We start from the raw sequence: 27,308 nt of genomic DNA, 5'->3' as shown, positions 1-27,308 counted from the left end.
ATGCTGGTCTAATCACCACTTTACTTTAATTTGGATGGCTCAAAAATTGACAACCAATCTTTTGGTAATAATAAGGAAATTCAAAGTTTTAAAAGAAGAATCGACGTTTCACTGAAACACAATAAACTGATATTACAGGGACAGTTGTGGAAGAAACCAGAAGTTGATACAGTGTGATATCCTAGGATTACGTCATTAGATAAAACTGAACAAATGTATAGAAGATTTTGATTATCCAATGTGAGTTTGTTGCAATTCGTTGAATATGAGACATGATGTGTCCCAGAGTTCCTTAGCCAGTTCCGGGTCTCGGGAAAGCGCTGAAGATTCGATGCTTCTCCCCTTTCGTCCAAAGAAATATTTGCCTGACATTTCCTGCAAAAGAATAAAACAGTTCAGAATATAGAGCTCATCAACCACATAAGATTGAGGGTTAGATAAGAGGAAAGATTTCCAAAACAGCATTATCTTACAGGTGGAGCTAAAGCAGCATCAAGGACAGATTCAGCTGCATCCTCTGGGGACTGCATCAGTCTAAGAATCTTGAGACTGCAAATCGCCATAACTTGTATATATGAAGGAAGCTCATGCATTATGTTTGTTTCCACTGCTCCTGGATCTACCGCTCTACAACAAAACAAAAACAAAAGTGTAACCACAGATTTAAGCCATAATCCCAAAACTTACAAACAGAATAGAATAATTGAGGGCCTTATTGTTTGAGAGAGTAATATGCACAACTCAAGATTGGTAGTTTCAATTATGAACAGTAGATACCACATAAGTGAATGAAATCTAAAGACAAATGAGTATTTAGGACGCGTACACAACAGAGATGTGATGTGAATCATCAGTGAGGTGAAGCTGTCTGTGCAGCTCGTACGAGAACAGTAGAAGGCATACTAGTTAACAAAGGATCAGAAACAATATCAGCATCATTACGGTATAAGAGAAAACACATGCTTGTAATTATGAATAGGTTTCCTTACATTTAGAATACTCATAGACCCTAGCACAAGGATACTGCTTTGATCTCGAAAAGTTCACTCCAGTAACAGAATCCATGTCAAACCTTCCAGCAAAAGCTACAGACAATAACCATCTTACTCTCATTGTAAAATAGGAAACCATTAGATCAGATTACATGTGAGAAAGTATTCACCAGCACGATGTGTAAAAGATGTAACATTCACGACTCGTGAAGGCACATGGCTGTTTCTCAGGAGCGGTAAGAGAAGTTTGGTCAAAGAGAAAGCGCCGACATAATTCGTAGCAATCATCCTGACAAATATTGGAGACAAAAAATGTAAGCTTGAAAACTTCAAAATCATGAAACCATAGTGAAAACCTTACCTGTCAAAGCCTTCAAAGGTTGGTCGGCTGGATGTTGCGAGTATTCCAGCATTGTTCACCAACAGTTGTATTGAAGAATGTAAATCTGATTCTAAAAGCCATTGCTCTAGAGAGTTTCTAAACTTCAAAACTGATTGAAAAGAGGACATGTCAACTTCAAAAGCTTTGAGTCGGGCATCTGCATTTTGCCTCTTAATTTCATTCAAGGTCTGTTAACAGAGAAAGTGCCAACCACAAAGATTTTTGCATCAACAAAAAGGTGAAAGGGAGAGGTTCTTCTATTGGTATAAGAAAATCAAAGGGACCGTAGAAAACCTTGGATAATAAGTGGGAGGATCGCCCAACTGCAAAAATCAAGAAAAAATGATCTAATCCGTGAGATATTAATTGAACAAGAGATCCAAATGAACTCTTTGTCTAAATTTCGAGCTGCTAAGGAAAAGAAACACTTTTTTTCTTTTTCCTTTTTCTTACCAAGAACAACATAGAAACCTTTTTTCGAAAGCTTAAACGCAGAGGCCTTACCAAGGCCCGAAGTAGCCTGTGATGAATCACACGACAGCAGAAAAAAATAAGACTAACAGGGATAGTGGGGTGGGGAGGAGTTTACTACATCACAGAGTGCGAAAGGCAATGAAGAGAATGAACTTACACCAGTGATAACACAAACAGGTCTGTGTGTGTGTGAATGATTAGAGGAAGAAGAGGTAGTTGATTTTGAGCCAAAGATGGTATTTTTAAGCAATTGGAAGTAAGAAAAAAGGAGGGCAATAGTCCAAAGCAAAGCCATCCTCCAGACATCAGATGAGCAGATGAAAGTAAAGGCCTCCTTCAGCTTCTTCATCATCTATACTCTACAACCAAAACCAAAATCACCACACAGACTGAAGATTTTCACAACTAAAGTTTTAGACTTTAGACTCTGTAGACTAACTTGATCCTCCCAAGTCGATATGGAGATTTTTTTCTCCGAAAACAAGGATCAGACCAGTGACTTGTAGACTAACTTCGAAGGGCAAGGGCGAACTAGAGAACACGATGACGATGAGCCCATTTTTTCCCTTACGGATTCGACAAGCTCCAGTTTTTATTATAAAATCTACTCATCGTGTTTCACTTTTAAATGGGCTTTTCAAAGATTAGTTTTGGTTTTATTTTATATTCTAAACGTTTTTGGTTTTTGTTTTTTAAAAACAATGTAAAAAATTATTCAGATTTTGGATCCACTCACTGATTGCATTGGTTGTTGTTGGAGATTCTATAAGTTTGTTGCGTTTTCACATTGGTTTTTTAAATTTTCGTTTATCAAAATTATTTTTCCACAAATTTTGGTTTTTTTTCTTTCTTAAGGTTCTTCTTAAATTACGAAATCGTTTTCCTTAAATTAATTTGGTTTTTAAACATACAAACATGTGTGTGTGTGTGAGAGTGATTGTGTGAACTTACGAATGATTGGAGGAAGAAGAAGAGAAAGAAGTTGTTTCTGAGCCAAAGATCCTTCCTAGAGCCGAAACAAAGTCATCCTCTTAGCAATCTCAACTATGAAAAAAAGATAAATGCAGAGGACTGAGACTTTCACGCAGGGGTCAAACTCTAGTTTTGGTTATGAGAGACTAAGAGTGTGGCGATGTACAATGAGACATCTATTACGGTCAAATCAATGAACAAACATTACATAACATTTAAGTAATCCTGTCATTTCTTTCTCTTAATAACCAATGAGAAGTTAAATTTCTATGCTTCTATTACACAAATAGATGTTTCAAACGATTGCCCAAAATTTCTTTCTGCAAAATAGAACAGTTTCAGTCTTCTTGTATCTGTCTTGAAGCTCGTGTGTTTCAACTTCCCAAAGGAATTTTGGAGCTAAGTCTCCAACTCTTGAGATGATCGATTCTTCGTCTCTGATAATGATGAACCCCTACAAACCCCCAACATCCGTATTAAAAATTACTTCAAGTCACAAGACAAGAAAAAAGATGAGATAGGTTAGTGCTGCTATGTGAATTACCTGAGGGCGTATGATGCGGTCCATCTCAAGCATGATGTCCTCTAGTATACAACCATCACCTTGGCTTTTATAGTGAGACAAGAGATGGTCCGCGTGTAGCATATCATATGTACGAGGATATGTTGAAAACGGCTCACACCTACAAACACATTCAGCAAAAGTTTTACTATTTGTGCTGAAGTTAAGTGAGAAAATATTTAACTTGAGAAAGTGATCATATTTGCTTACCAATCATGATATGCACCGGTTAAGCCTCTCTGGTAAATTCCGGATAAGGTATCATTCATTGTAGCAGGTACAACGTTCATGACCCAAACAGGATATGAGTTCATAGCTGCAGCAAATCCACCAAGGAACGCGTTTGTGTCCATCACATTTCGCACTTCAGACTTGTTGACATTCATTAGCTCCCAGTAACGATTCACTTGTTCTCTCCAGAAGTTTGTGTCCAATGCAAACTCCTCTTCGCTGATGCCTTGAGTAAGTTTTTCCGAATGAAATCAGATGGAACATAATGTCGTTTCTACAATGAACTTAATCGAAGAAATATACCTATTTTTCTTAGACTTGTCGGATACGCCGATAGACGTTCAGCTAAAGAAGAAGATTTTTGTTGTACGCTTTCACTAACGTCCACACAGTCTCTAAGAGGAACTTTCCATGAAGCTTTTGAAGCATCTTCCTCATCACATATAGTAATAAGCTCTAGCTCTGCATTCTTCCTAAGGCAAGCTTCGTCATCTTCTTTAACCCATATTGCAGTCTGTACCTTTCGGGAAATGAGCTTCCAGCACATCGCGGTAGTTAGATTCACCAACTTATCCCAAATCATAGGGAAATCTTTATCCTTTCTGTAAGCAGGTGGTGCTGAATAAACAAAGTATCCATTGGGTCGGAGAAGACGATTAACCTCTTTGATCAAGATACCATCTGCAGAGTCAATTGCAAATTATCGTCATTAGGTGCAAGTGATACAAACCAAACAAGGGATTGTCAAACAGAAAGAATATAACAAGAGACATACCATTTTCATGCCAATCAACACGGCATCTTGAACAATGAACCATATCAAATGAGGCTGCGGGATATGGCATTTGTTTAGTGGCTATGGCAGAGATCATTGCACCGATTCCTCTCTCCAATGCAAACTGAATTTGGTTTTCATGACCATCTTTAGGAGCAAAGGACATTGTCTGGATACCTAAAGGAAGAAGATAAGCTGCAAAGCTGGCAACTCCACAGCCAACATCAAGAACTTGTTCAACACCAGCTGAACGTAGGTCCCCTGTTTCGTTCGTTGTCATGTTTCCTAACCTGATGTTACATACAATAGTTCAGAGAATTGCATTAGGCAAGAGTATAAAAACCGGTCTAAGATTTGTCTGCATAGAATTCCAAAGCAATCCAGAAACCAAAAAAAGGATACTTTCAAATACCTTTGGATGTATTCTGGAGCACCGTGTTTGAAATGAGTACCACCACCAGGGAACCACCATAACTGACCTTGTTCATGCACCCAATTTTGCCCGCCTTTCACTTCAGCAAGATGAGTATGATTCACATTGCTTCTCCATACGTAATCCCTGCTGGTAGGCCATCGTATTGGTATCTTATAATCCTTTGGCGGAGGCAATAGACAAAACAGACGCTGTTCAAGTGGCGGGCAGTGTCTCTCAAGCTCTTCTCTTCTGGAGACATTCAAACTTGGGAGAAGCTCTTGAACATAAGTGACATTGTGGCAAGGGATATACTCATTGAACTTCAAAGGGCAAACATTCACCCCACTCTCAGGGATGGAAACAGGAGCTCTCCGGTAAGTAAGCTCAATTTTGTTATCAAAATTCGATGGACCTGAAACCAAAACACTGTTGCATTATCGATTCATGTCCTAATCCAGCAGAAACTGAAAAACAAAAAAAAGAAGAAACTAGCGAGCTACATTGAGAGCTATGTCCTTTCGAAAACAATCGATCTAGAAGAGAAACTCAATGGGGAATTTCAATTAATCTAGCTCCGGCAACTAAAAATCAAGTAAAGCTTGAAAATTTAACAATGTGCAGAGAAAAGGACAAGACTTTGAAAGAAAAAAAATACAGAGGGAAAGAGAGCGAACCAGATTGCGATGGTGGAGAAGAAGAAGAAGAATTGGAAGAAGAAGATGGTTGGGAAATGTAAATAGGCGAATTGTTTCCGAAGATAGAGCCAGCGTAGAATGATCCAACCATTAGAACCAGAGCCACCATTATCATCTGCCCCGATCTGGCCGAACCCAACACATAACCTCCCATGGTTTCTAAAATTCCTTATCTTTCTCTTCTTAATCCTTCTACTCTCTCGTTCGATCTTATACTTTGCTTTCTAAAAATCATGTGAATCGCTTTGTTGAGTGACTGAACTGTGAAGCAAACAAAAAGCTCAGCTTCGAAGAAGAAGAAGAAGAAGAGAGGAAAGACAGACAGACAAGATGAAGATCTCACATTTATTCCGACTTTACTCGGAATCCCCTCAAATTGCTTCCCGTCGGCAAACCCATGTGAGAGACACGTGACACATTCTGCTCCTTCATGTCTTTTTGCTAATTGTGAACCCCAAAAACTTCTTGTATTTATATATTCACTCCCTACATTTTCCTATTTATTATAGACGGCCGCACGAGTTTTTTATTTTATTTATTTCACATATAATGGAGTTCTTAACCATTTATACGTTTTTTAAGTCTTCGTGTTGCATTTTCGTACCAACAAATATCTTTAAGTTTCATACCAACAAATATCTCATAAGGACGTTTATAATAGATGAATTATACTGAAATCAGATATTAGATTAAAATTATTTTATTTATTAGAGACTTATTAATCAAGGGATGATAATACATGTGCAGATTTGTTTAAAGCAGACAGGTTTAGATTGTTTAGGACAATCAGAAGCGTCACAGTCCTCAAGTTTAGAACAATAACCACCAAAAAGAGAACCCAGGCTACAATCACATTTGTGATCCTTATTACATATTATATGTCCTGATCCTACTCGACACAAACGAGGATCACAATCTGCAACACTTTTACACAGAAAACCTTCATTCCTCGTAATCAGACCTGTATTTATATGTAATCCACAACCAATGAACAAGTCAAACCCAACCAAACTAGAACATATTGTATATGTCTTACGTAGATATGTTTTAAAAAACTTGCATATAATATATACCTATAAATTAACTTATATAACATTCAAAACGTGTATTTTCAAATTAAACAATGCAAAGAATACTTAATCTTGGAAGACTTACATGAAAAAGTTAGGAGAAGAAAGACGAAAATGCTTGTTATTTTTTCCATCTTGTTTCTTATTTTCTAATGTCTTCAATTGCTTTTTGTGTGTTGGGAGATGGGAGGCTTGTTTTATATGGGATTTTGGATCTCCTTTGTAGATTTTATGTAAATTTTGTAGCTGAAATAGTTTTTTTAATTATTATTCAATTAATTATGAATATGTATTCCAAACTAAGGGATAAGGTAATAAATCTAGTATTGAGAAAGATTTATTTCTTTTTTGTTCAAAAAAAAAAGAAATATTTTTTTTCTTTTTTGGAAACCAATTCATATTCATAATTCACTGAAATAAAATAGAAGCAAACTAAAGATATTTTCCAATTGCATTCAACCTTTTTTTTGGTTGACTACAATTACATTCAACCTTTATCTTGACAAACGTTTTTTCAAAAAAAAATTACCTTCTAAACATCTTGTTATTCTTTTGCCGGCAAAACATATAAACAGTAAACACAACTCTATACTATCATTACTGCTGATGTTACATCTGACATAGATAATAGAATTGTGACGGAGGCAGAGAGAGAGAGAGAGAGAGAGAGAAGCAGATTGTGGCGGTGGAGAAGAAGAAGAAGAAGGTTTAACCTCCCATGACTTGCTATTCTTGCTATTCTTCTACTCTCGCTCGATCTTATACTTTGGTTTCGAAAAAATCATAGTGAATCTCTTGTTGAGTGACTGTACTGAAGCAACCAAAAAAAAAGCTCAGCTTCGAGGAGAGACAGAGTAGATATGAAGATCTCACACTTGTTTGTTTTTGCCAAATATTCATCCAGTCAACCACATAACATCATCCATAGCCACTTTCCGGTACATGAACTGAGATCACAATGCAGTCTCAATACTGACGATCATAAAGTAACAAACGTCAAGAGCTCAGGTGGATGCTGATGATCATCAAATTTTTCATTTCTTAGGCAACCAAACCTATGCTCAAACCTTTTGTTTCTGACCCTGAAAAGTGAGAAATTAAACGCCTTGACGAACACGATGCAATGCGCAGCCAAAAAGTTGTGTACCAAGTATTGATCTATTCGGTCATCGATTCAAATGAAATCGAAACAGATGTGTTTGCTACACAAAGCTTTTGGCATGCGTTTTCCCCTGATCTCAGGAATGACCATTTTTAACATATTTTACCTGAGATCGATGAAAGAACTACCATCAACATCTTGAAGAGTTATTTTTCCCAAGTAAACATCACTGATGTGAGTGGAACACAAAGGGAGACATTTCCGATTCAAAGCTGAGTGGATTGTTCCCATGCCAAAAACCCATTTTTCTCCGTCTAGTGGGTTGATACGCAAGCGATTTTGCAGTAGATGTACACGGTACATGATTGTATCTGATCGCTCACAGAAACTAGCAGCACAAGAATGCAATGGTTCATCAGATGCGAGCCTGACCAAAAGCAAAGACAGTGAACCATCCACCGGTCTCGGGTCTGAAAGGTTCTTGTCTCCCATCATCTTAACCTCTCTTTCCTTTGGAAAGTGCGCCTCTTCACTCCCCTCAATATCTAATACTCTGAGATCTTTCGTGTAGTGTCTAATAGCTTCATGTTTAGTGGATCCGTGCTTCTCTGCTAATGTTAAAATACAGGAAAACCTCATATGATAACTTACAATGATTTTGAGCATCTTATAATTGTGGCAACAGCAGAAGAAATCAAGCCATTTACGCCCTATACCCGCATACCATTTGATGATATCAGAATCTTCTAGACACGTAAGGTCAACGATAGGCCGTGGTCGTCCCATGTTGTTTGTGAAACCAACTAACTTAACCGCCTTTCTAACAATTTCCTCCGGAGCTGACACCTTCATGCATAACTTAGTCAAATCCTCAACTGTCCTTTCAGCATATCTCTGTTCCTCTTCTTCTTCTACTCTCCTCGCCTCATCCTCTAGTACCTTTTTAGCTTTGGTCGGTGCTAAATGTTTGTCCACCTGCTCCTGAAATCCATCATAAGCATCAATCAGGTCTTGTGGTAATTTCTCTCGTATATGTCTCAAAGAGAGAAAATCTCCTCTAGTGAGCAGCCAATGCCATTTCCAGCGCTCTTCAAGGGATCCCATGAATTCTTGCATGACTTCCTCTCCCCAGCTCTGGAAAATATCCCTAACCTCATTCTCTATCTCACCTTCAAATCTGAATCCGGTGCTCTGCTTGACTTTCTTCAAGACATGTCTAAATATTTTCAGCCCCATCGTCTTCCGATTCCTCTCCCTAGCATTTCTCAACTCCAACTTCCTAACGTCTTTCTGCCGCTGATATTTCTTCATTGCTCTAACCGCTTTCTCAGACATAGGCGGGCGCAAAACAGAAGGTGGAACAGCCTGTAGATACATCCCTAAAAAGTTAATCTTCTCTGACACTGCACTATGAACTGATGTGTTCAGCCTATCTACTCTCAGCTCTAGTCTCTGTTCCAAAATGTCTAAAATCTGCTTCTTCAAATCCATTGTCAGCATTTTCGATCCCGATGTTATCACAAGTATCTCATCTAAATACCTCACAGCATAAATATTTACTGGCTTATAGAAAACATTACCGATCGATTCCTCATCTCCTGTACCAACGCGAGGATTCTTCACTTTCATCTTTAGCCTCATATCTTGAATTTCTTGGTCAAGTCCATCAAAGTAAACATTGATCAAGATCGAACACAATCCACATTCTTGTGGAAATCCCCTTGCATTATTACATCCACCAAGTTCAATCTTCAGAATCCCAAACTCAAACAGCTTCTTTATCATCTCAATCAACAAACTATCGTTGATCTTCTCTCCAACAAGGCCACACAGTATATCCACATTACGTTCCTCTAACACTTGTCGAGCAAACGAAACACGAAACCACCACCGTGGATTCTCCACTGAGTTCTTCAGGTAACGAATAGCTGTATGCCTACCCATACCAACACGTCCACCATACGAAAACGTAGCGAATCGATCATCGTAGACAATCTCAAGAACCATTCTAATAGCTTCAATCAACACTTTGAGTTTTAGATTGGGGAGAAGAAGAGATTCATCGCATCGTCCCTTTTCACTTGAAGAGATGAAATCAACGCAAGATGAACGAATATCAAACTTGCCTTCGCGTATCTCGCGTCCCAATTCTTCGATCGAGAACCTCCTCGAGACGCGATCGGCTAAGTCGCCGGAGGAACCGTGAGAGTTTGCAGCAAGAGACAGATTCTGACAGGCGGCAAGAAGAACAGAAGGCAAAGCAACAGCGCTTTTAACGAGACCGTAGAATTTACCATGAGAGTATTGCTTGAGAACCAGGGCTTCGAGCTCTGATTTCACCAACGGCTCAGTAATGGTTTCGTCGGAGTTCAAATACAGCGAAGAAGCCGTACTCAGATTCCTCAAGGAAGAAGAGACAAGGAAGGAGATTCCACGGCTGTAGAGAGAGTGTCCTCTCAGCTGCAAAACCATGGAATCGCTGAAAAGTTCAGCGAAGTGTCAGATTGAATTGTTCACCGGCGGCAACGGTGGAGGGGATGAGCAAAGAGAAAATCTTACTTTTGGGCCTTTACTGGATTTGGGCCGATCCTCCAGTGAGATTTGAAATTACGTAAACAATACAGGTGGTTCAAAAAGATACATGCATTATTACAGATTGAAGCAAAATTTTAAGATAACTAATATTATATTTAATCTACAGAAAAAAATTGATTCGTTAGCGGTTAGCTTATTAATCCATAATAAGTAAACTCACTTAACTCATTAACTTGTTTAACAAATGACTCACTTAATGCATACAAAATTTTCAACTCATTATAAAGTTCATGAGCTAAATTCTATACCAATGAATTCTTTTTTTTTTTTTTGATAAACATGTGAATATCATATTAATATGAAGAGTTAGGATAATACAGTGAAGATTATACTAGTGCATGTAACCTTGCCCAAAAAAAAGAGAAAAAAACAGGGTTACAAAAAGTGTTGGTGTCAACAACACAAGATTTGTGTGAAAAGTGTTACTCTTTTTGACATCCTATACATAACATATGTGTGTCCGTGAAAAGTATTGACTCATTTAATTTGAGACCCTATAGATAACATATATGTGTGAAAAGTGTTGACTCATTTACTTTGAGACCCTATAGATAACATATATGTGTATGTGAAAAGTGTTCTCATTTTGACAACTATATATAACATTTATGTCTATGTGAAAAACGTTGACTCATTTGTATACCCTATATCTAAATTATATATACACAAACATATTCATGTAAGGAGAATAAAATAAAATAACAAAAAATGGGGAAAGTTTTAATATGTTTTCTCCTGTTATTTTTCATCTCCATCCACAAAATAGACTCTATTCTTACATTTAGGCATTACAACATCCAAATTTCGAATCAAATTGCAGGTAACAAAAAACTTATGATCAATTGTCGAGCTGCCGGATTTATGGCGACTGAAGTTAAATTTCTTCCCTTTAATACCGTATGGTTAATCTCATTCACAGTTTTTCCAAGAACTTTGATTTGGTGCGATTTGTGGAAGGTAATTAATTTTTATTTATTTCACATTCTTCTCGTGTCTAATGTTTCTACAATATTTTCTTAGTTTATATTTAAGCGACTAATTTGAAAATACATATTTTTGACATTGTATTTTCTTTAGGGAAATGATTATGTGCAATATGCAACGTTTGACGCCTTTATAGCGAAAGAAAGTTTTTTACATGATGTATGTGGAGGTAGGAAGCCAAATGTATGTTACTGGCAAGCACGAGAAGATGGAATATATGTACGAAATAATGCAGTCGGAACCCTTAAATTTATGTATAAATGGGAAACACAAAATTCGACTAATATACTATTCTAGTCAACTCTTTGTTTTTCTTCTAAGAAACAGTATTAGATTACCAATATCACATATATTATATATAATAATATAGCATTGGGAATACTTATAAAGTAAAGTTTTTTAAAATGAGACAAATTTTGTTTAAAACCAAGATTAAAAAATGGTAGTCTAAGTGTTTTGCATGCGAAAATGTGTTGTTGTTTAGATGTAGAATAAGAGTTTGTTGAGAAGGGAGCTAATTCGGCCGCAACAGTTTTTATGATCTTTTAAGTCCTTACATATTTAAGCATAATTGTTGTTTATATAATTTCATTAGATAAAAATTAAAAAATTAAGTCAAATAATTTATTTATTTCTATATATAAATAAATGATTCTTAAAAATTTGTTCTATTTAGACAATTTATTAATCTGAACTAGTAGAAAATTATATATTTCAATCAAAAATTATTATATCAAGTTGATCAACATCTTATTATATAAAAGAGAAATTAATCAATTCGGGACACAAGTGCATTCGTCCTTAATACCACCCTCAACTAATTTTGACCATGAATATTGGTCTCCTCAATAAACATGCAATTAATTTAATTGTAGGTAAAAACACACACACAAAATAGTGTAATTTTCAAATCTCCCAAAAATGTTAGTCCTTTCTCAATACTAGATTTTACGTACCATCTTGATTAGTCTTGACTAAAAAAACTATTAATAAGTTTACCTTTATCTTTCTTTCTTTTTTTTCTGTTGGCAAAGTAAATGCGAATATGTAGGTTATTTTTACACTGTGGCAAGAAAACAAACAAAAAAAATATTTACATCATCTCCTCAAATTACAACCCAAATAAAACGAAAATTTACACTAATTTTTAATTATTTTATATGATTATTTGATTTAAACAAATATTATATTGTAGACATTTTCACTAAAGAAAGAACCCTAATTTTCGAGAAAGTAGAGTAAACTTTATAAAGGATGGATCATCAGTAAAGATCCATCATTCGAGAAAACTCGTTAAAACTCACGAATCCGTCACCGTCTTCGTCCACGGCTGCTATCATTCGACTGCATTCCTCTAACGTGCACCGGTCATCACCTATCGCGGCGGCGAACACACGGAGAAGCTCCTCCGCCGAGATCAAACCATTACGATCCGAATCAAAGAGCTCGAACGTCTCTTTCAGCTCCGTCGACGAGCCGTGGGACGAATCAGATGAGACAGAGGAGACGACGCGAGTAGCCAGCGTATCGATGCTAATCGTACCATGGCCGTCACGATCTACTTCACGAAGCATGACGTTGATCTCATCTTTGTTCGGCGGATTAGGACCAAGCTGAGTCAGAAGCGCTTCAAGATCGTGTCTGGAGACAGCTCCGTCGTTGTCTTTGTCAATAAGCGTGAACGCTTTGAGAAGCTCGAGGTGCGAGTAGTAAGGAGAAGAAGTGGTGACGCATAGGTTTTTGGTTTCTCCGGAAGAGGAAGACGAAGCGGAACCTAACGAGGACGTTCCGGATCGAGACACTTTGGATGGTTTCTTGGATGAGAAGAAACGTTTGGGATTGAATTTGATGAGCTTCATCATGGAGTTATAGAAAGATTTGATGAAGCTAATAGAACAGATCATTGAGAGGTTTATAAAAGGAAGAATTTTAGACAAGTGTGAGTTACTCTGCAGTTTCCTCGAAACTTCGTATCTACGACTTTTACGTTACATGATAGTTATTAGGATTTATCATTCCTTTTTATTTTAATAATTAAAACAAGAACTTAACCAATGAATCATGAAGGTGTCTACAATTTTCACTTTAAAATCTTCTAATAAGAGTAACTAATTTTTTTTTTGTAATGAAATTTACAAATGTATTCCAATATCACAGATGAATAAATGTTAAATTTCAAACAAATAATCAATGCAAAACAATACACAAGAGGCGCATCAAACCCCTATTGGAAAATCTCCAAACTCAATTGAGAATCTATTTCAGTTGAATCAATCACTCTAACCATCTATAACACTACCAGACACCGGTTCTTGTAAACTGGAATCATCTGAAGAGACAGTAACGGGACTCGAGCTCGTTGCACTGTTGTTATGTTCTTCTTCATTGTCATCATCATCTTCTTCGTCTACTTCCTGTTCTGATACAGAGCTATTATCCATCTCCTTTTCCGGTATATCAAGCTGTACACTCTCCGGTAACTCAGTATTTTGATTCCCAATTGATGACACTCCCAAGTTCTCTCTTTTAACAACATTTAACACAAACCCGTTTCTCGTTCTCTCAGGCTGTAGAAGATCACCTTCACTTACTGTTATGCTTGAAGTGTTGTTGTTGCTATTGCTGTTAGGTTCGCTATCCGAATGAGCAGCAGTGGATCTCGGGCTTGGACTAAACGGTCCGCCAGGAGGAACTGCTGGAGAATTGGGACTGCTACTAAACCCTCTTGCCAGTGCAATGTCTATATCAAGAGACTGAACAAAATCGATGAACTTATTGGCTGACGCCGTTCTCATCAAAGGTCCACCTGTTCGTGTCCAAGAACTCAATTCCACACTCTCTGTTTCACTGTCGCTTAAATTCCTGCCCGAAGAAGCATGGAGATTGTTGTCAGCAACTAGATCATCGAGTGAACCCGTTGAGTTCTCTCTGGCAATGACGTTCCAAGATGGAATTCTTCTAGAGGCATTGAATCTGGTGGTTGAAGCTAATCCGTGATGAGACGATGATGTGGCGGTGGCGGCTCTCTCGGCGCTTTTCTTGAGCCTACGCATATGGTTAAGAATAGCTACAGAATCATCAAGGGCAAGCTCGATCCCACAATTTGATTTTATGGCTGAAAGCTTCTCCCAAGTGCATCTTCTTCCTTGGTTAGCCGCTTTCTGAAGCTCTACATGGGTCGGGTTTTGTATAATTTTTGAGTACTGCACAAAAACCACACTCCAATAAGAATCTCCAACAAGTCCAAAATCTCTGGTTCTAAAGATTTTAAGTTTTGGATCAGAACCTGAGCAAGAGTAGCAGGCATTACAACTGTTACATCACCCTCCCACTCCTGAGCAAAAAGCTTTGCAAGTCCACCCAGTGGAAAACCGAGCTCTAACACCTGGTTGCATCTATGTTTGACCTCCATTTCCACTAGATGCGCAAGCTAAAAAGGGAGGGGGGGGGGGGGGGAAAGTAGTGTCAGTTACAATAAAGAAAAGAAACAGAGAGACCATCTAAACAACTATGTGAAATACATACCTTAGCTGCGAATCTACCCCCATAAGCTCGAACTAAATCCTTCAGACGGAGTAACGGAGCAATGTGAGGATTGGCTTGGCTCACAATAAAATGATTGACATTGAACAGTTCCTTAAGCTGCATCATTGGCAAATCAACCTCCAAACTACCATCTCTCCACCGGCGTCCAGACGATTTAGTGCCCACTTCTGGATCCAAATTGAAAGGTGGATGATACGGTACAATCGCTCCACTTCGATCTTTAGCCATTAGCTCTTGAGCTTCAAAGAGACCGGGAAAAGCACAAGAAGCAGTCACTGCGCTCCATATAACCACATGAGGCGAAGTCAAATAGTTAAGACATCGAGGAGGTTCATGCTTTCTTGGGGAACATACGGTTATCCCAAGTATCCTTCCTGTCATGTCATAAGCTTCCTGGAATGTGAGATTGCTTGTGAGGTTTCTCAGCATACACTGTAACTGTCTGATATCATGTAGAGCGCCTTGTGTCATTACTCGTTTCACGATTGAGAAAACGCCTCCGAGCTGATCAAAGAACTGTAAAGAATGCAAAGAATTCTCAAAGAAACTCTGTAGCTCCGGCCAAGACCTTGAGGCCACAACGGCACAAATAATGGATCCAACACTAGAACCAGCAATGATCCGAGGTAAAAGCTTGTGCTCGACCAAAGTCCTAACCACACCTACATGAAACGCACCAAGAGAAGCCCCACCGCTCAAAAGCAGAGCTGTTCTACCAAAGGCATGCCGTGTTTCGTGCATAAAGGAAAGCTTCTCTTCTAAAGAAAGCTCCTCTGAGTCAGAGTTACAGACCATTCTCAATTGAGTAGAGACCTCGTCAATATACTCTTTAATATGTCTAGGAACCTGAAGTCTACCTTTATGAAGCTCAGAATTACACATATTACCGAGATTCCTAACCAAATCAGCTCTCATACAGAACATGATGTCTCTAAGTGAGCCTTCTTGGCGACGATGACGAAGCTCCTGAAGTTTGTTCTTAACTAATTCTTCATCATAAAGATCAGACTCATGCATCTTTGGTGTCTCCTTTTCTAACATCTTAGCAGCATGAGCCCATTCCTCATAAGTCAAAGCCGTCCGCATCATGTTCCTCCAGAATTTCCTCCGGTAAGCCATTTCCGCCTTTATTTTGACATTGGTGTAACGTTTCAACACGAAAGCAATGATTGTAACCACAGCTAAGATCCCTTGTGGGTTCCGGGGATGAAACCACGACACAAACGGTGACACGGTGAGCTTAAATCTAAGGAACCAATGCAGCAAGAAGCGAAAGAGATCACGCCTCAGCTGAGCCATTGATCTACAGAACAAGACTCTGAAAGCAATGGTTCGGCCCATGATCGATGTTGGTCCAATTGAGAATGGATCAACACTGGCTTCATTACTTATGTCCATTGGTTTTGGAGATGATTTCGTGTGCTTTCAACTGCAAAGGTAACAAAAGAAAAAACGAGAACTCAATGAATAAGCACGTAATTGTTAAAACCTCAGCAGAGAAACAGAGTCGTGATCTATTTTAGGAATCTGAAACCGCGTCAGCTTATTTTTGTTTCCCCAAAATAGGCTAATCTATGAAGCAATTGGCAAAATTAAGCAAAGTAAACTGGTTTCTAAGCCAAGTATGATCCTTTTTTTTTTTAAAAAGGAGACTTTGACAAAGATTATAAAGAAGTCGAATAATCTCAACGCCCAGGAAAAGAAAAAAGAGAAATTTGAATCCGACAGATAAAACCCAGAGATTTCGTCACAATGACCCGTAATTGCAAAACAGATCAAATTAGAAAGAAAGAAACAAAATTTACCAGAATCTGGACTTGGGTAGGTCACAGAGCAAGATCGACAAGCAAAGAAGAGACGTGAAGCAGAGAGGTTTACTTGGGAATAGAGAAGAGATCAGAGAGAGAGAGAGAGGAGAGGTAAATAAAAAGTGGAATTTTATTATTTAAAAAAAAGGAAGATATGTGCATAGGGAATCGTGACGAGATAAGACAGGCTCGAATTCGATCTGATAATGGTGACACGACACGGACGCAGAGTCGGACTCAGACTCCGCCGAGAGAAACGGCCGACCATGACGGGCTTCTTTTTTCCTTTTTGGCTTTTCGATAAAAACGTTGAAAAAACAACACTAAAAAGGTCCTTGGATAAGATTTTTTCCCACGTGGACGGAAAAAACGTCATGGAGTTGTGTCCTCAAAACGGTTAACAACTTGTAGTTTCATGGTGATACACAGACTGTTTAACCTTAAAAACGCTGAGTTGTTTTTTTCTTCCCAAAACGCTGCGTGTAAGAACACGTATTCGCATCAAAACGGTAATTATATGCAGTGTGTTTGGGTCTTTGGGATTAAACGTTAGGCGATTATTATCCGTGGTAAATTACTTCCCTCTTTTTTCTCTTTGGGATTAAACAAGGAAGAGAGAAGTCATCAAATGAAACTTGGATGATCCAACCATGCATATTCTTTCACTTAACATAGTATTTTTATATAAAATATTCAACTATATTATTATACTATTGTACATGTTAGTAAAATTGTTAAAAGTAGCTATAATTGTTTGAATTTAGACATTAATAAACCAAATATGGAAAACCGTGGTTGTATACATTGCAACGGGATCGGGTTCGTAATTCCAAATGTATTAAAGGAATACAACATAAATGGTTTTTATTTTCTAATAATGTACTATGAAACAAAATCGTTTCGTTCACTCACGAAGTCACCATGAATACACATGGATTAAATATAAATGTTATATATAGAGAAGGTGAAAGAGTCTTCGTTCTGATCAGTCGGAATCATCATGTCGTCGCTTCGTAACATCAACCACGAAAGGCCTCTTCTTCTTCTTCTTCTCCTTCTTGCTGCGGTGGTCGTGGAGGCTGGAGAGAGTTTATCAGTTGGTTCTTCCTCGGAGAAGCAAGATTTAGCAATAGGGGAAGAATTATCTCACGGAGATTATGGTTCCTGGACGCCGTCTCCAAGAGTTGGAAGAAGTAGCCTGACACCTATTCCTCATGATCACTCTACACGACCACAACGTATAGTGAAGAAGGCGTAATTGTCGATATTTTTAATTGTTTTCAAGGAACGATCATCACTTTGAGGTTTTGTTTTCCTTAATACGTACTAACAGAATCTATCTTGATATGCTTTTCTTGTCTTCGTTTTTATTTCAATCTCTTGATGATATACTAATAGAGTCTATTATAAAAGTTTTGATCGTTGACGACCAGATTGCTTGGGAGCTTCTCTTTCTTTCTTTTTTTCTTTGAGATCATGCTTTGAAGTTTAAATTCATTATGAGTTTTTTTTTGTTAATACCGAGCATAGATATATCGTTGTTCAGTGAGATGATGATCTATATAGTCTTTGTCATGCACTGATGAACAAATTGAAAAGAAGAACGTACGTACACAATGTTAGTTTTTTCTCAGATGTCACAAACGACGTGTGTGAACATTTACCATCTTAATTTATAACTCGCAGCCTATGCTAATTGCTACATTTACCCTAATAAGAAAGCCAAAGTCCCCACTAACAGACTATAACTAGCTAATGTTCTTGACAGATTGTTGTGAAGCCTCTCATGAGCAATCTTATTCAATAAAAAGAGTGATCAAAAGTCATCACGTGGGTAGAGAGGAGTCATCAAATCAAACACATGTTTAACAACAGGGTCCTACGTTTACGCGTTCTCTTATTGAAGTATTGATTGATACTGCACCTGCTTTTCACTCAGTAGACTAGTAGATCATACAATTACATAATTCTTCTCTATGTTGGCACTGAAAAGCTTTACTTACTTGATAACACCTAAACATTCATATCACACATCTCAGTGATGAATGATGGTTACTGCTTGAGTATTCATCATCATCTTAACTACATATCTCCTGACTTTTCTCTGAATGAATTACTCAGTACTATTATCGAACTAACACCCACATTCTCTCTGCTATGAATTGATGATCAACCCCAATTAATATACATATATATTCATAACTAATACTACTATACAGTAAACATTGATTATATCATTAATGTAAATCTTCAATTCCCTAGTCAATGAACGCTCTTCCTTTCCAGATTTTTATAACTTATCACTATTTTTTCTTTTTTAAAAAAGGGGTTTTGATTTTAAAGAATGTTTTTTTAAAAATTTGTCCTTTTATGCTTTCTGCGGTAAATTGTCAGTTATACCTAAATTACCCTTTTAAATAAATAAAATTAATTTTTAATTAATTTTTAAATTAAAACATATCAACAATTAAAGATTAATAAGATTTAATGTTAAACAAAAGAGTTTTGGATGAAAGTATGTTGATTTTGATATTGAAAAAATCATTCTGCAATATTTAGAATACATCTTCTGTATTCTAAATATTTTAGATTATGAATTCTGCACACTCTACATGTTCTAAAAATTGTAGATTACAAATTCTTCGCATTGCACTTGTTCTGAAAATTTTAGAATATATATATCTTCTAAAAAAATTAGAACTCAGGTTTGGTTGGTGTTCTACAAAATTTGGAATATGTATTCTACATGTTACTCTATATTCTACAAATTTTAGAATTTATTTTTTACACTTTACCCTATATTCTGCAAAAGTTAGATCATCAATTCTACACTTTACTCTTCGTTCTTCATATTTTAGAAAATGTATTCTACGAATTTTTAGAACTATCTTATACAAGGAAATTGAATCCTAAATTAAAGGAAACAAAATATTTTGTATTCCCTAATATCTAGAAATCATATATTTTTATTTTGAGTGAACGTTAGGTGTATATACAGTCCTTGAGTTTGACCAAAAATTAAAAACTAACAATATCAAAGAGCTAGTCTCAAACAATCTTCCTAGTTTAGGTTTGATAATCACGAACAAATGAAGTTTTTATTTTTCAGAAAATTTTGACATCGTCGAGTCTATCTTTGGTTTTTTTTACCTTTTTACAATATTAAATGAGAAGAGTTTTTTTTTAAAAGGAAAAATAATATATGTTTTTGATTTTTTTAGATTTAAGAATATCTTTTTTTCTTACAGAAAATTTCCTAATTTGATGTTTTTTTTTTCAAAAAGTTTGATGTTTATTTCCATATAATTTAAGTAAGGATATAATTGAGCATTTTCCTATTCTAAAACCTAATATACCAAACTTAAAAAAAGAAGGCATAAATGGACAAATTTAAAAAAAAACATCCTTTAAAATCAATTTTCCCTTAAAAAAACGCAGATGATTCATTATGTTAAATTGACGTTAATTCTTAGAAATACTTACAGAACTGCTTTATTTATTTCTAAAAATTAAAGAACAAAAAAACTGTTTTAAAATATAATTATCAGAATTTCTACCTTGCAAAACTCATAAAGATTGAACTGATTGTTGAAGTTTCTATATAAATAAATGTTAAAACAAATTCATTGTAGATTTGGTAATAAATAAATAAAAATAAACAAGGTCAAATTACGTTTTATTTAAATATACATTAACGTCATCACACAGTCACACACAGTTTATAAAAATAATTCAACTTCAGCAAGAAAAAAAAAAAAAAAAAATCAATATCGGCGACTTTCTCATCTTCAAAGAGTGTGATCAATGATCAATCACGAATCAAACAAAAACAAAGGAAACGAATAAAAAAGTTTCGATCTTTGACGAAACTAAACAGAGAGAAGAAAAACATAGAATGGCACTTGCGTAAAAGTCTGTCTTTGGAAACAAAACAAAACAAAAAACAGAGAGATTTGCGGTGTCAATTAAAAAAAAAAGCTCGAAACTTTTTTAGACACAGAGAATGTCAAAACCGATGTTCTCGGAGAAATGGGAGAGCTCAAGTAAAAGCAGCAGAAGAGTTCATCAACGGAGAGACAGGAAGATGTGGAAGAAACCCATCAAGATTTCCAGATTGCCCAGTTTCGGATTCTCCGGTTCCGACTTCACTGTTGATCAGATTCCGGCCATCTTCTCCGGCTACACTGCCGAGGAGGAAGATTCTTCTTCTTCTGAGATGTCTGATGATTCCAGAACTTACTCTAAATCATCTGATGACAACGAGGAGATTGACCAGGCAAGACTCTCCCATCTGTTCTGTTGTTGTTTTCTTCATTTCTCACTGTTTTTGTCGAAATCAAGAGCTCATTAGATGCAATAGAATCAAAGATCTGGTTGGGGAATTTTTAAATATTGGTGAGTTTTGATTTCAGGAAAGGTCAAGATCGGTGAAGAGACGAGCGAAATTGAAGAGTGTTTCAAGTATGAAGCTTCTTAGGAGACAGTCAACGAGGAAATTATATGGAGGTCAGAGACTGAAGAAGATGAGATCTATGAAGCGTTTAACTTCTCTGAGGAAGAAGAATCACGATTCAATTTCTAGGGAAGAATTTGGATTGTTACAGCCTCATTACTTGAGACCAACGAGTTCTTCTGCTTCAAAAAATATTGATAGTAATCAGAAGAATCTTGGAGTAGCTCGTTTGAAGAGAATAGCAAGCTTGAGATACAATGGGTTGCTTAAAGCTACATGTTCTTCAGCTATGAAAGGTTCTTCTTCTAAGAAGAGTAATGATGTTTGCACTTATAGGTATTGTTCTCTGCACGGTAGGCGTCATAGCCATGCTGCGGATAACAATGTTACTGTTCCGTCTTTGAAGCGATTTGTGTCGATGAGGAGGAATTTTTTGAAGAGGCAGAAGAGCGTGAACCGGCGTTTGGTGTTATTAAAGCGGACTTTGAGTAGAAAGAGAGGGCCTTTAGGCGGTGGGATTGTGACTGATCAAGAATCAAAGGAGGTGGATGCTAATGCAGATGGGGAATCTAATGAAGAGGTCTCCAGCTCAGAGAATGGTGGAAATGATTCTGAACTGATTGAAAGATCTAGTGAGACAGTAATGGTAGATGTTGAGGATAATAGGGAAGGAGGAATAGATTTAATGGAGACTGTTGCATCAGCTAATAAAAAATGGGTTCAGGTATCTAAACCAGAGATTTCGGATGATTCAAATGGAAAAATTGAAAAAGGTTTGGAGAAAAACGCCGCACAATTGCACGGTATATGTGAGCAAACTGGGGAGGGTCTCGATCATGATGATGGGACGGTCGAGGGAACAAAGAGGAAAGAAACTATGGGAGACAATGAAGAAGTTTGCAGAGAAGGTTCCTCTGGAGAAATGAGAGAAGATGATGTATATCAAACTGTGGGAGATGATGAAAAAGTTTGCAGAGAAGGTTCCTCTGGAGAAATGAGAAAAGAGGATGTAAAGAAAACTGTGGGAGATAATGAAAAAGTTTGCAGAGAAGGTTCCTCTGCAGAAATGAGAGAAGAGGATGTAAAGAAAACCGTAGAAGTATGGAATGAAACTGTAACGCTCGTTAAGCAAGCGTTTGATGAGATACTTGCGGAAATCACTGATGATGACTCATCCGATGATATTTCTATTACAAAAGATGAACCTTTAGAGGGTGGAGTGCCAAAAGAAGATGATGTAGGAGCTGATTCGAGTGATTCATCTAGCTCAGATATGCAGCCTATTGAAGGAAGGGACAATCATTTATCTGTGATTGCTTCTGCTTTTCACATGGGGAAAGAATCTGATCATCAGAGAGGTCCCAAGAAGTGGAGTTACTTGAAAAGGGTAATTCTTCTCAAGAGGTTTCTCAAGTCGTTGGATCGAAGGGAGAAGCATAAGTTGTCTGGTGGTGAAGAGAGAGAAACAATAATGCGGTTGAGAAGAGAGTTGGTTGGGGAGAGGAAGAATGCAGAAGAATGGATGCTTGATCATGCACTTAGGCAAGTCATTTCAACACTTGCTCCGTCACAGAAAAGGAAAGTGAAACATCTTGTTAAAGCTTTTGAAAGTTTAATGCCAATGGATGGTGATTCTAGAGGTCATGATGATCTTGGAAGTCCCTCCAGAGAAGAGATTGAAACAGTGAACTCACAAACGATCTTGAGAAACAAAAACGACACTATTGATCTACTAGAAGTTTTGCCAGCAAAGGATCTTGAAGAAAACAACTTAAGTAGTGAAGCATCATCCTCTCTGCATATTGATATGAAATGTGATGAAACTTTGGAATCAATAGCAGAAGCAAGTATATGTAATTATCTTGCCGAGGAAGAAGTAGATGGGTCGCTTTCCGGTTCATTGATAGAAAAAGAAGAGATGAAAGGAGATTCTGAAAAGCTAAATCTTTTTATATGGAGGAACCTTATACAGAAGCACATGGTCATCAGTGACAACAGTGAGGGAAATCGTGATGAAACTGAGCAAGAACACAAGTGGTCCTGTGGAGCTGATCAGATGACATGTATTGAAGATGGAAATGATGCAGCTGTTAAATCGATTCAGCTAGCTTTTGAAACGATTCTCTCAGAGATACCTGACTCATCGTCCAACGAAGAGATTGCTTCAGAATCATCTAACTCTCTTAAAGAGGAGAGAGAATATCAAGGAGAGACCAAGAGGAGCTGGAACAGCCTGCGAAAGGTTATTCTTTTGAAAAGATTTGTGAAAAGCTTGGAGAAGGTACATGTTTTAAATTCGAGAAAGCTACGGAATCTACCTGTTGAATCTGCATTTCAGACAGAAAATGTATTCCTGAGACACCGGTCAATAATGGAGGGAAATAGAACAGATGGAGAGGAACTGTTGCTGGATTATGCTCTGAGACACCGGTCAATTATGGATGGAAGTAGAACAGATGGAGAGGAACTGATGCTGGATTATGCTCTGAGACAAGCTATATCAAGATTGGCTCCTATACAGAGAAAGAAGGTAGAACTCCTTGTTCAGGCCTTTGATACAGTTCTTGATGGGCATGATACTCCTAAACAAACCAAGACTAGTGGTACCTCTCAGAACAATGATGAAACTGGCGAAGAAGGAAATCCAAAACTAGAGGATGGTTGTGAAGTCAAAAGAGATGAGCAGAAGATTAAAAATGTCTTTGCTAGATTTCAGGTTCATCAAAAAGACTTGAAAGGAGAAGAAGAGGTTGAATCTACGTCGAAGGAATCCAGAAATTTGCCTCCTATCAGAAATGTCAAACAGCGCATCGTGATTGAGAAGGAGAAAGATTCGAGAATGTGGAAGCTTATCTATAAACACATGGTAACAGAGAAAGAAGGAACTGATTCTGCAAATGGTAAATCAGTGGCTTCAGTTGAACATGAATGTGATGATGAGGCTGGTGGTCTGATTAATGCTAGAAGAAGTGGAACAGTTACACTTGTTAGAGAAGCGCTTGAGAAGATTCTCTCTGAAATCCCAGATAACTCATCTGATGATCAATCAATGGACAGTGATATAACTACGGATCAAGAACTATCTGAAAGAAACTCTCAAGTTAGTGAAGAGCATGTTTCTTCAGCAAGGGTGGGCACCTTCAAACCAAAGTCTGATGAGAAAAGATTGAAGGGATGGAACAATGTGAAGAAAGTCATTCTTCTAAAGCGATTTGTTAGCGATTTAGGAAGTCTAACAAGACTCAGCCCCAAGACACCTCGGGTTTTGCCTTGGGAACCCGATCCAGAAACCGAAAAGATCCGTTTGAGGCATCAAGAAGTTGGAGGGAAGAGGAATTCAGAGGAATGGATGCTCGATTATGCACTACGGCAAGCCATATCGACTTTAGCACCGTCTCAGAAAAGAAAAGTCTCTCTTCTTGCACAAGCTTTCGACACTATAAGCTTACAAGATATGGGGAGTGGTTCAACCCCCGGTTCAGCAGCAACATCCAGGAACATCTCTCGTCAATCCAGCATTTCTTCTATGGCGGTCCATAATGAAAATGAAAGTAATGCTGAAATTCTAAGAGGAAGATTGCGAAATCTACAAGAGAATCTCAAAGATAGCACAAAAGAAGATGGTGTAGCCAATGATTTTGAGGAGAAACAACAATGCTCGAGCTTGTGGCGGTTATTATGCAAACAGATGGAAGACAATGAGAGAAACCAAGCATTGCCTGAAGAAACAATAGAAACAAGAAAAGAAGAGGAAGAAGAAGAAGAAGAATCAAAGAGCGACACAGGTGTGGATGGTGAAAAGATGGAGCTTTACCAAACCGAAGCAGTGGAGCTATTAGGAGAGGTCATAGATGGAATCTCTCTTGAAGAGAGTCAAGATCGGAACATCATCCAAGGAGAAACAAAACAGAAAAGTGAAACTTTGCAGGTCTCAAAAGTGAGGATTGACCGATGGAGCAACCTCAAAAGAGCGATATTGCTGAAGAGATTTGTCAAAGCCTTAGAGAATGTAAGGAAATTCAACCCGAGAGAGCCTCGGTTCTTGCCTCCAAACCCCGAAATTGAAGCAGAGAAAGTGAATCTAAAGCATCAAGAAACTCAAAACAAGAAAAACGGCGATGAATGGATGGTCGATAACGCGCTTCAAGGAGTGGTTTCGAAGCTAACACCAGCTCGGAGACTTAAAGTTCAGTTATTGGTGCAAGCCTTTGAGACACTTTCTGCAGGGAACTGAGACAAACAGTATTGTCTTACTACACACGGTTTTCAGTTCATAAGGTAACTTAAGCATCATAATACATTACACTCTTTAGATAGTCTCTCCATTGTTTGATGATAACTTCATACAGATTTGCAGCTTCAGAAAACAAAGAGACCATGAAGAACAAGATCTGAAAGACTAATCAAGGAACTGGAAGATAACGAAATAATTTTTATTTGCTCTTGCCATTTCCCATGTGTTTCTCATCTTTTGTTCTTTCATTGATTCATCATTATTTTGATTAAAATGGATTCAATTACAGAATTGTCCAACCCTTTTTTTTGTTAATAGCTAATAAACCTAAGACTGAATCTAACGGAAGATATTAATTCAAAAAATCCAAACCGAATTCTAAAATAACTTGAATACTTTTACAACAACTAACTAATTGTAAGAAAAAAAAATATATATTTTCAATATTTAGTTTCGGATTTTATTGCTTAGTCTTAAAAACGCGCTAATGAAATTGCATAATCTTTTAATCTATATAAGTATTCTTACGCGTTTCCCAATCGGATTTGAAATTGGTAATTAACATCTAATCTCGCGATATAAATACAGATCCTCGTTCCTCAGTTCCAAACATCAAGAAACACATTCTACCAAAAAAAAACATCAAGAAACACAAGTTTTTTCTCTCTCTTTTGTGTCCGTCCACCACTTAAAAAACACAAGTTCAGTAGACAATTAGACAACTGCCACATGTCCACAAACGTGTCCTTCGTGTCCTGTCACGCCGCCGTGAAACAAAACCCTCTGAAACGTAAACGCGACGACGAGATATCTGATGAGATTCATGAGAAAATCGTCCGCATCATGGCTATGCACAAAGAAGAAGACGAGCCGTCTCCACCATCTTGGGCGATTCTCTGCCTTGTTGGGCCTTACATGGAGCCTGAGACTCTAGCCACAGCCTCTTGCGTCTCCACCACGTGGTCCAAGTGCTTCTCCTCGGAACATCTTTGGAAGTCTCTACTAGCCACACGTCATTCTGCTTTCTTCAAAGTCGTCACCACCAAGGAGGAAGCTAAGCCGGCCTGGCTATCGTACAAGCGCCTAACATCTGAAGCTGAATCTGCCTCAAAACGCCGCCGCAACAACCAACCCGCGAAGCCAAGGATCTCTCTCTCCGACCTCCTTTTCATCGTCCACGTGTCAGCTGGATCAACGGAAGCAGTGGTTGTGAAGCAGGGGAAGGATCTTGCTTTCGGCTCCAACGAGCGGTTCAAAATCGAAGCTGACGTAAGCGACTCGGGGCTCACCGCTGATATGAAAGACGTGAGAATGTCGTGGAGCGTCGCATTGAGGAATTACGAAAGAATCTTCCTGATATCGGATACTGTGGTGAAGTCGCTAGATTCTAAGATTGGATGGTTCACCGATGAACTCCCGGCGACAAGAAACCGCTACTGCGACGGCAGCAACCTGGTCGGAGACGTGAAGCCAAGTTTCAAAGAGGAGGTTCTTGATAAAGTCGTATTCGGGATGGCAGATTCACGCAACTGGAAATCTCTGTTTGTTGACGATGTCTTGAGATACCTCCAATGTTTTCTTCTCGACTAAAAGTTTTCGAGTGTAGTAGATTGTTACGCAAGTTACAAGTTTCCAGTAGAAAGTAGATTACTTAGTGTTTTCTTTTTCCTTGCTTTAGTTTTCAATGTTGCAAATAATCATTTTGGTGTCTTTTTGCAATGAATAATAATCAAGGTTTCTATTTTTTTTTTTTTAAAACAAAAAAAAGGAAAGCTTATTACTCTGCGATTTACCAACTTGGTAAATTATTTGGCAAGGATAATCCATATTTTAAGTCTAAATATTTAATTCTTAAGATTTTTTAATCATATAATTGGTGATTTGGGATATTATATTAAGATGGGAGATAATAATGAGATTATCGTATTAAGTTTATCTGAATTAACCAAAAAAAAAAAAAGTTTCTGAATTGAGTTTCACGAAGTTGGAACCACGTCATCAACTCTAAACGGTCGTAT

At 37.6% G+C, this 27,308-nt stretch overlaps 10 protein-coding genes across 14 annotated transcripts; 4 read left to right on the top strand and 6 right to left on the bottom strand.

Moving 5' to 3' along the window:
- Positions 1-88: 88 nt before the first annotated feature.
- Positions 89-2,446, bottom strand: LOC17882010 (short-chain dehydrogenase TIC 32, chloroplastic). Of its 2 annotated transcripts, none has more exons than XM_023780600.1 (10): positions 2,288-2,446; positions 2,006-2,207; positions 1,828-1,894; positions 1,669-1,697; positions 1,354-1,562; positions 1,163-1,281; positions 990-1,085; positions 827-902; positions 474-627; positions 89-375 (listed from the first exon to the last, which is right to left on the bottom strand). In XM_023780600.1, exons 2-10 carry the CDS (start codon positions 2,198-2,200, stop codon positions 232-234), a joined length of 1,089 nt encoding a protein of 362 aa, XP_023636368.1. In that variant the 5' UTR covers positions 2,201-2,207; positions 2,288-2,446; the 3' UTR covers positions 89-231. The 2 variants fall into 2 exon arrangements, with proteins under 2 accessions (XP_023636368.1, XP_023636369.1); XM_023780601.1 differs by having other exon boundaries at positions 2,006-2,200.
- A 533-nt stretch (positions 2,447-2,979) lies between these two features.
- On the bottom strand, positions 2,980-5,903 carry LOC17884438 (probable methyltransferase PMT7). Its single transcript, XM_023780599.1, has 8 exons — positions 5,842-5,903; positions 5,478-5,759; positions 4,801-5,215; positions 4,389-4,678; positions 3,917-4,294; positions 3,593-3,839; positions 3,365-3,503; positions 2,980-3,274 (listed from the first exon to the last, which is right to left on the bottom strand). The coding sequence occupies exons 2-8, from the start codon at positions 5,650-5,652 to the stop codon at positions 3,116-3,118; spliced, it is 1,803 nt and encodes a 600-aa protein (XP_023636367.1). The 5' UTR covers positions 5,653-5,759; positions 5,842-5,903; the 3' UTR covers positions 2,980-3,115.
- A 279-nt stretch (positions 5,904-6,182) lies between these two features.
- LOC17881498 (defensin-like protein 301) lies at positions 6,183-6,751 on the bottom strand. The gene is made up of 2 exons (XM_006289856.2): positions 6,654-6,751; positions 6,183-6,459 (listed from the first exon to the last, which is right to left on the bottom strand). Exons 1-2 carry the CDS (start codon positions 6,700-6,702, stop codon positions 6,221-6,223), a joined length of 288 nt encoding a protein of 95 aa, XP_006289918.1. The 5' UTR covers positions 6,703-6,751; the 3' UTR covers positions 6,183-6,220.
- Positions 6,752-7,009: 258 nt separating this feature from the next.
- Positions 7,010-10,173, bottom strand: LOC111830203 (nuclear intron maturase 3, mitochondrial). The gene has a single exon (XM_023781755.1). The coding sequence runs from the start codon at positions 10,140-10,142 to the stop codon at positions 7,833-7,835; it is 2,310 nt and encodes a 769-aa protein (XP_023637523.1). The 5' UTR covers positions 10,143-10,173; the 3' UTR covers positions 7,010-7,832.
- A 788-nt stretch (positions 10,174-10,961) lies between these two features.
- Positions 10,962-11,550, top strand: LOC17881162 (S-protein homolog 21). The gene is made up of 2 exons (XM_006289379.2): positions 10,962-11,222; positions 11,343-11,550. Exons 1-2 carry the CDS (start codon positions 10,974-10,976, stop codon positions 11,544-11,546), a joined length of 453 nt encoding a protein of 150 aa, XP_006289441.1. The 5' UTR covers positions 10,962-10,973; the 3' UTR covers positions 11,547-11,550.
- Positions 11,551-12,327: 777 nt separating this feature from the next.
- LOC17883214 (probable calcium-binding protein CML36) lies at positions 12,328-13,250 on the bottom strand. Its single transcript, XM_006288629.2, has one exon. It carries the CDS (start codon positions 13,151-13,153, stop codon positions 12,512-12,514), a length of 642 nt encoding a protein of 213 aa, XP_006288691.2. The 5' UTR covers positions 13,154-13,250; the 3' UTR covers positions 12,328-12,511.
- A 90-nt stretch (positions 13,251-13,340) lies between these two features.
- On the bottom strand, positions 13,341-16,876 carry LOC17882739 (triacylglycerol lipase SDP1). Of its 2 annotated transcripts, XM_006287010.2 has the most exons (4): positions 16,601-16,876; positions 14,775-16,224; positions 14,536-14,679; positions 13,341-14,452 (listed from the first exon to the last, which is right to left on the bottom strand). In XM_006287010.2, the coding sequence occupies exons 2-4, from the start codon at positions 16,191-16,193 to the stop codon at positions 13,529-13,531; spliced, it is 2,487 nt and encodes an 828-aa protein (XP_006287072.1). In that variant the 5' UTR covers positions 16,194-16,224; positions 16,601-16,876; the 3' UTR covers positions 13,341-13,528. The 2 variants fall into 2 exon arrangements, with proteins under 2 accessions (XP_006287072.1, XP_023636308.1); XM_023780540.1 differs by lacking the exon at positions 16,601-16,876 and having other exon boundaries at positions 14,775-16,555.
- A 727-nt stretch (positions 16,877-17,603) lies between these two features.
- Positions 17,604-17,861, top strand: LOC17882035. Its single transcript, XM_006286693.1, has one exon. It carries the CDS (start codon positions 17,604-17,606, stop codon positions 17,859-17,861), a length of 258 nt encoding a protein of 85 aa, XP_006286755.1.
- A 2,530-nt stretch (positions 17,862-20,391) lies between these two features.
- LOC17882056 (calmodulin binding protein PICBP) lies at positions 20,392-25,628 on the top strand. 3 transcript variants are annotated; one of them, XM_023780426.1, is made up of 3 exons: positions 20,392-20,879; positions 21,016-25,334; positions 25,420-25,628. In XM_023780426.1, the coding sequence occupies exons 1-2, from the start codon at positions 20,607-20,609 to the stop codon at positions 25,288-25,290; spliced, it is 4,548 nt and encodes a 1,515-aa protein (XP_023636194.1). In that variant the 5' UTR covers positions 20,392-20,606; the 3' UTR covers positions 25,291-25,334; positions 25,420-25,628. The 3 variants fall into 3 exon arrangements, with proteins under 3 accessions (XP_023636194.1, XP_023636193.1, XP_023636192.1); XM_023780425.1 differs by having other exon boundaries at positions 25,414-25,628; XM_023780424.1 differs by having other exon boundaries at positions 25,406-25,628.
- Positions 25,629-26,019: 391 nt separating this feature from the next.
- Positions 26,020-26,974, top strand: LOC17882047 (probable F-box protein At5g04010). The gene has a single exon (XM_006289882.2). The coding sequence runs from the start codon at positions 26,020-26,022 to the stop codon at positions 26,878-26,880; it is 861 nt and encodes a 286-aa protein (XP_006289944.1). The 3' UTR covers positions 26,881-26,974.
- The last annotated feature ends 334 nt before the right edge of the window (positions 26,975-27,308 follow it).

Source organism: Capsella rubella, unplaced genomic scaffold (genome assembly GCF_000375325.1).
Source record: "Capsella rubella cultivar Monte Gargano unplaced genomic scaffold, Caprub1_0 scaffold_6, whole genome shotgun sequence".
In the NCBI taxonomy this organism is placed as follows: domain Eukaryota; kingdom Viridiplantae; phylum Streptophyta; class Magnoliopsida; order Brassicales; family Brassicaceae; genus Capsella; species Capsella rubella.
This window is presented reverse-complemented; position numbering and strand designations above follow the sequence as displayed.

Coding starts and splice junctions, on each gene's coding strand:
- LOC17882056 (XM_023780426.1), top strand. CDS start 20,607: ATGTCAAAACCGATGTTCTCGGAGAAATGGGAGAGCTCAAGTAAAAGC. Junction 20,880..21,015: donor ACAACGAGGAGATTGACCAG/GCAAGACTCTCC, acceptor TTTTGATTTCAG/GAAAGGTCAAGATCGGTGAA.
- LOC17882035 (XM_006286693.1), top strand. CDS start 17,604: ATGTCGTCGCTTCGTAACATCAACCACGAAAGGCCTCTTCTTCTTCTT.
- LOC17882010 (XM_023780600.1), bottom strand. CDS start 2,200: ATGATGAAGAAGCTGAAGGAGGCCTTTACTTTCATCTGCTCATCTGAT. Junction 1,086..1,162: donor ATCTTTTACACATCGTGCTG/GTGAATACTTTC, acceptor TATTGTCTGTAG/CTTTTGCTGGAAGGTTTGAC. Junction 903..989: donor GGTCTATGAGTATTCTAAAT/GTAAGGAAACCT, acceptor TTTGTTAACTAG/TATGCCTTCTACTGTTCTCG.
- LOC17884438 (XM_023780599.1), bottom strand. CDS start 5,652: ATGGGAGGTTATGTGTTGGGTTCGGCCAGATCGGGGCAGATGATAATG. Junction 3,504..3,592: donor ACCGGTGCATATCATGATTG/GTAAGCAAATAT, acceptor ATGTGTTTGTAG/GTGTGAGCCGTTTTCAACAT. Junction 3,275..3,364: donor ACCGCATCATACGCCCTCAG/GTAATTCACATA, acceptor GGGGGTTTGTAG/GGGTTCATCATTATCAGAGA.
- LOC17881498 (XM_006289856.2), bottom strand. CDS start 6,702: ATGGAAAAAATAACAAGCATTTTCGTCTTTCTTCTCCTAACTTTTTCA. Junction 6,460..6,653: donor TCTTCTCCTAACTTTTTCAT/GTAAGTCTTCCA, acceptor ATATAAATACAG/GTCTGATTACGAGGAATGAA.
- LOC17882739 (XM_006287010.2), bottom strand. CDS start 16,193: ATGGACATAAGTAATGAAGCCAGTGTTGATCCATTCTCAATTGGACCA. Junction 14,680..14,774: donor GGGGTAGATTCGCAGCTAAG/GTATGTATTTCA, acceptor CTCCCTTTTTAG/CTTGCGCATCTAGTGGAAAT. Junction 14,453..14,535: donor TGCCTGCTACTCTTGCTCAG/GTTCTGATCCAA, acceptor GTTTTTGTGCAG/TACTCAAAAATTATACAAAA.
- LOC17882047 (XM_006289882.2), top strand. CDS start 26,020: ATGTCCACAAACGTGTCCTTCGTGTCCTGTCACGCCGCCGTGAAACAA.
- LOC111830203 (XM_023781755.1), bottom strand. CDS start 10,142: ATGGTTTTGCAGCTGAGAGGACACTCTCTCTACAGCCGTGGAATCTCC.
- LOC17883214 (XM_006288629.2), bottom strand. CDS start 13,153: ATGATCTGTTCTATTAGCTTCATCAAATCTTTCTATAACTCCATGATG.
- LOC17881162 (XM_006289379.2), top strand. CDS start 10,974: ATGGGGAAAGTTTTAATATGTTTTCTCCTGTTATTTTTCATCTCCATC. Junction 11,223..11,342: donor TTTGGTGCGATTTGTGGAAG/GTAATTAATTTT, acceptor TATTTTCTTTAG/GGAAATGATTATGTGCAATA.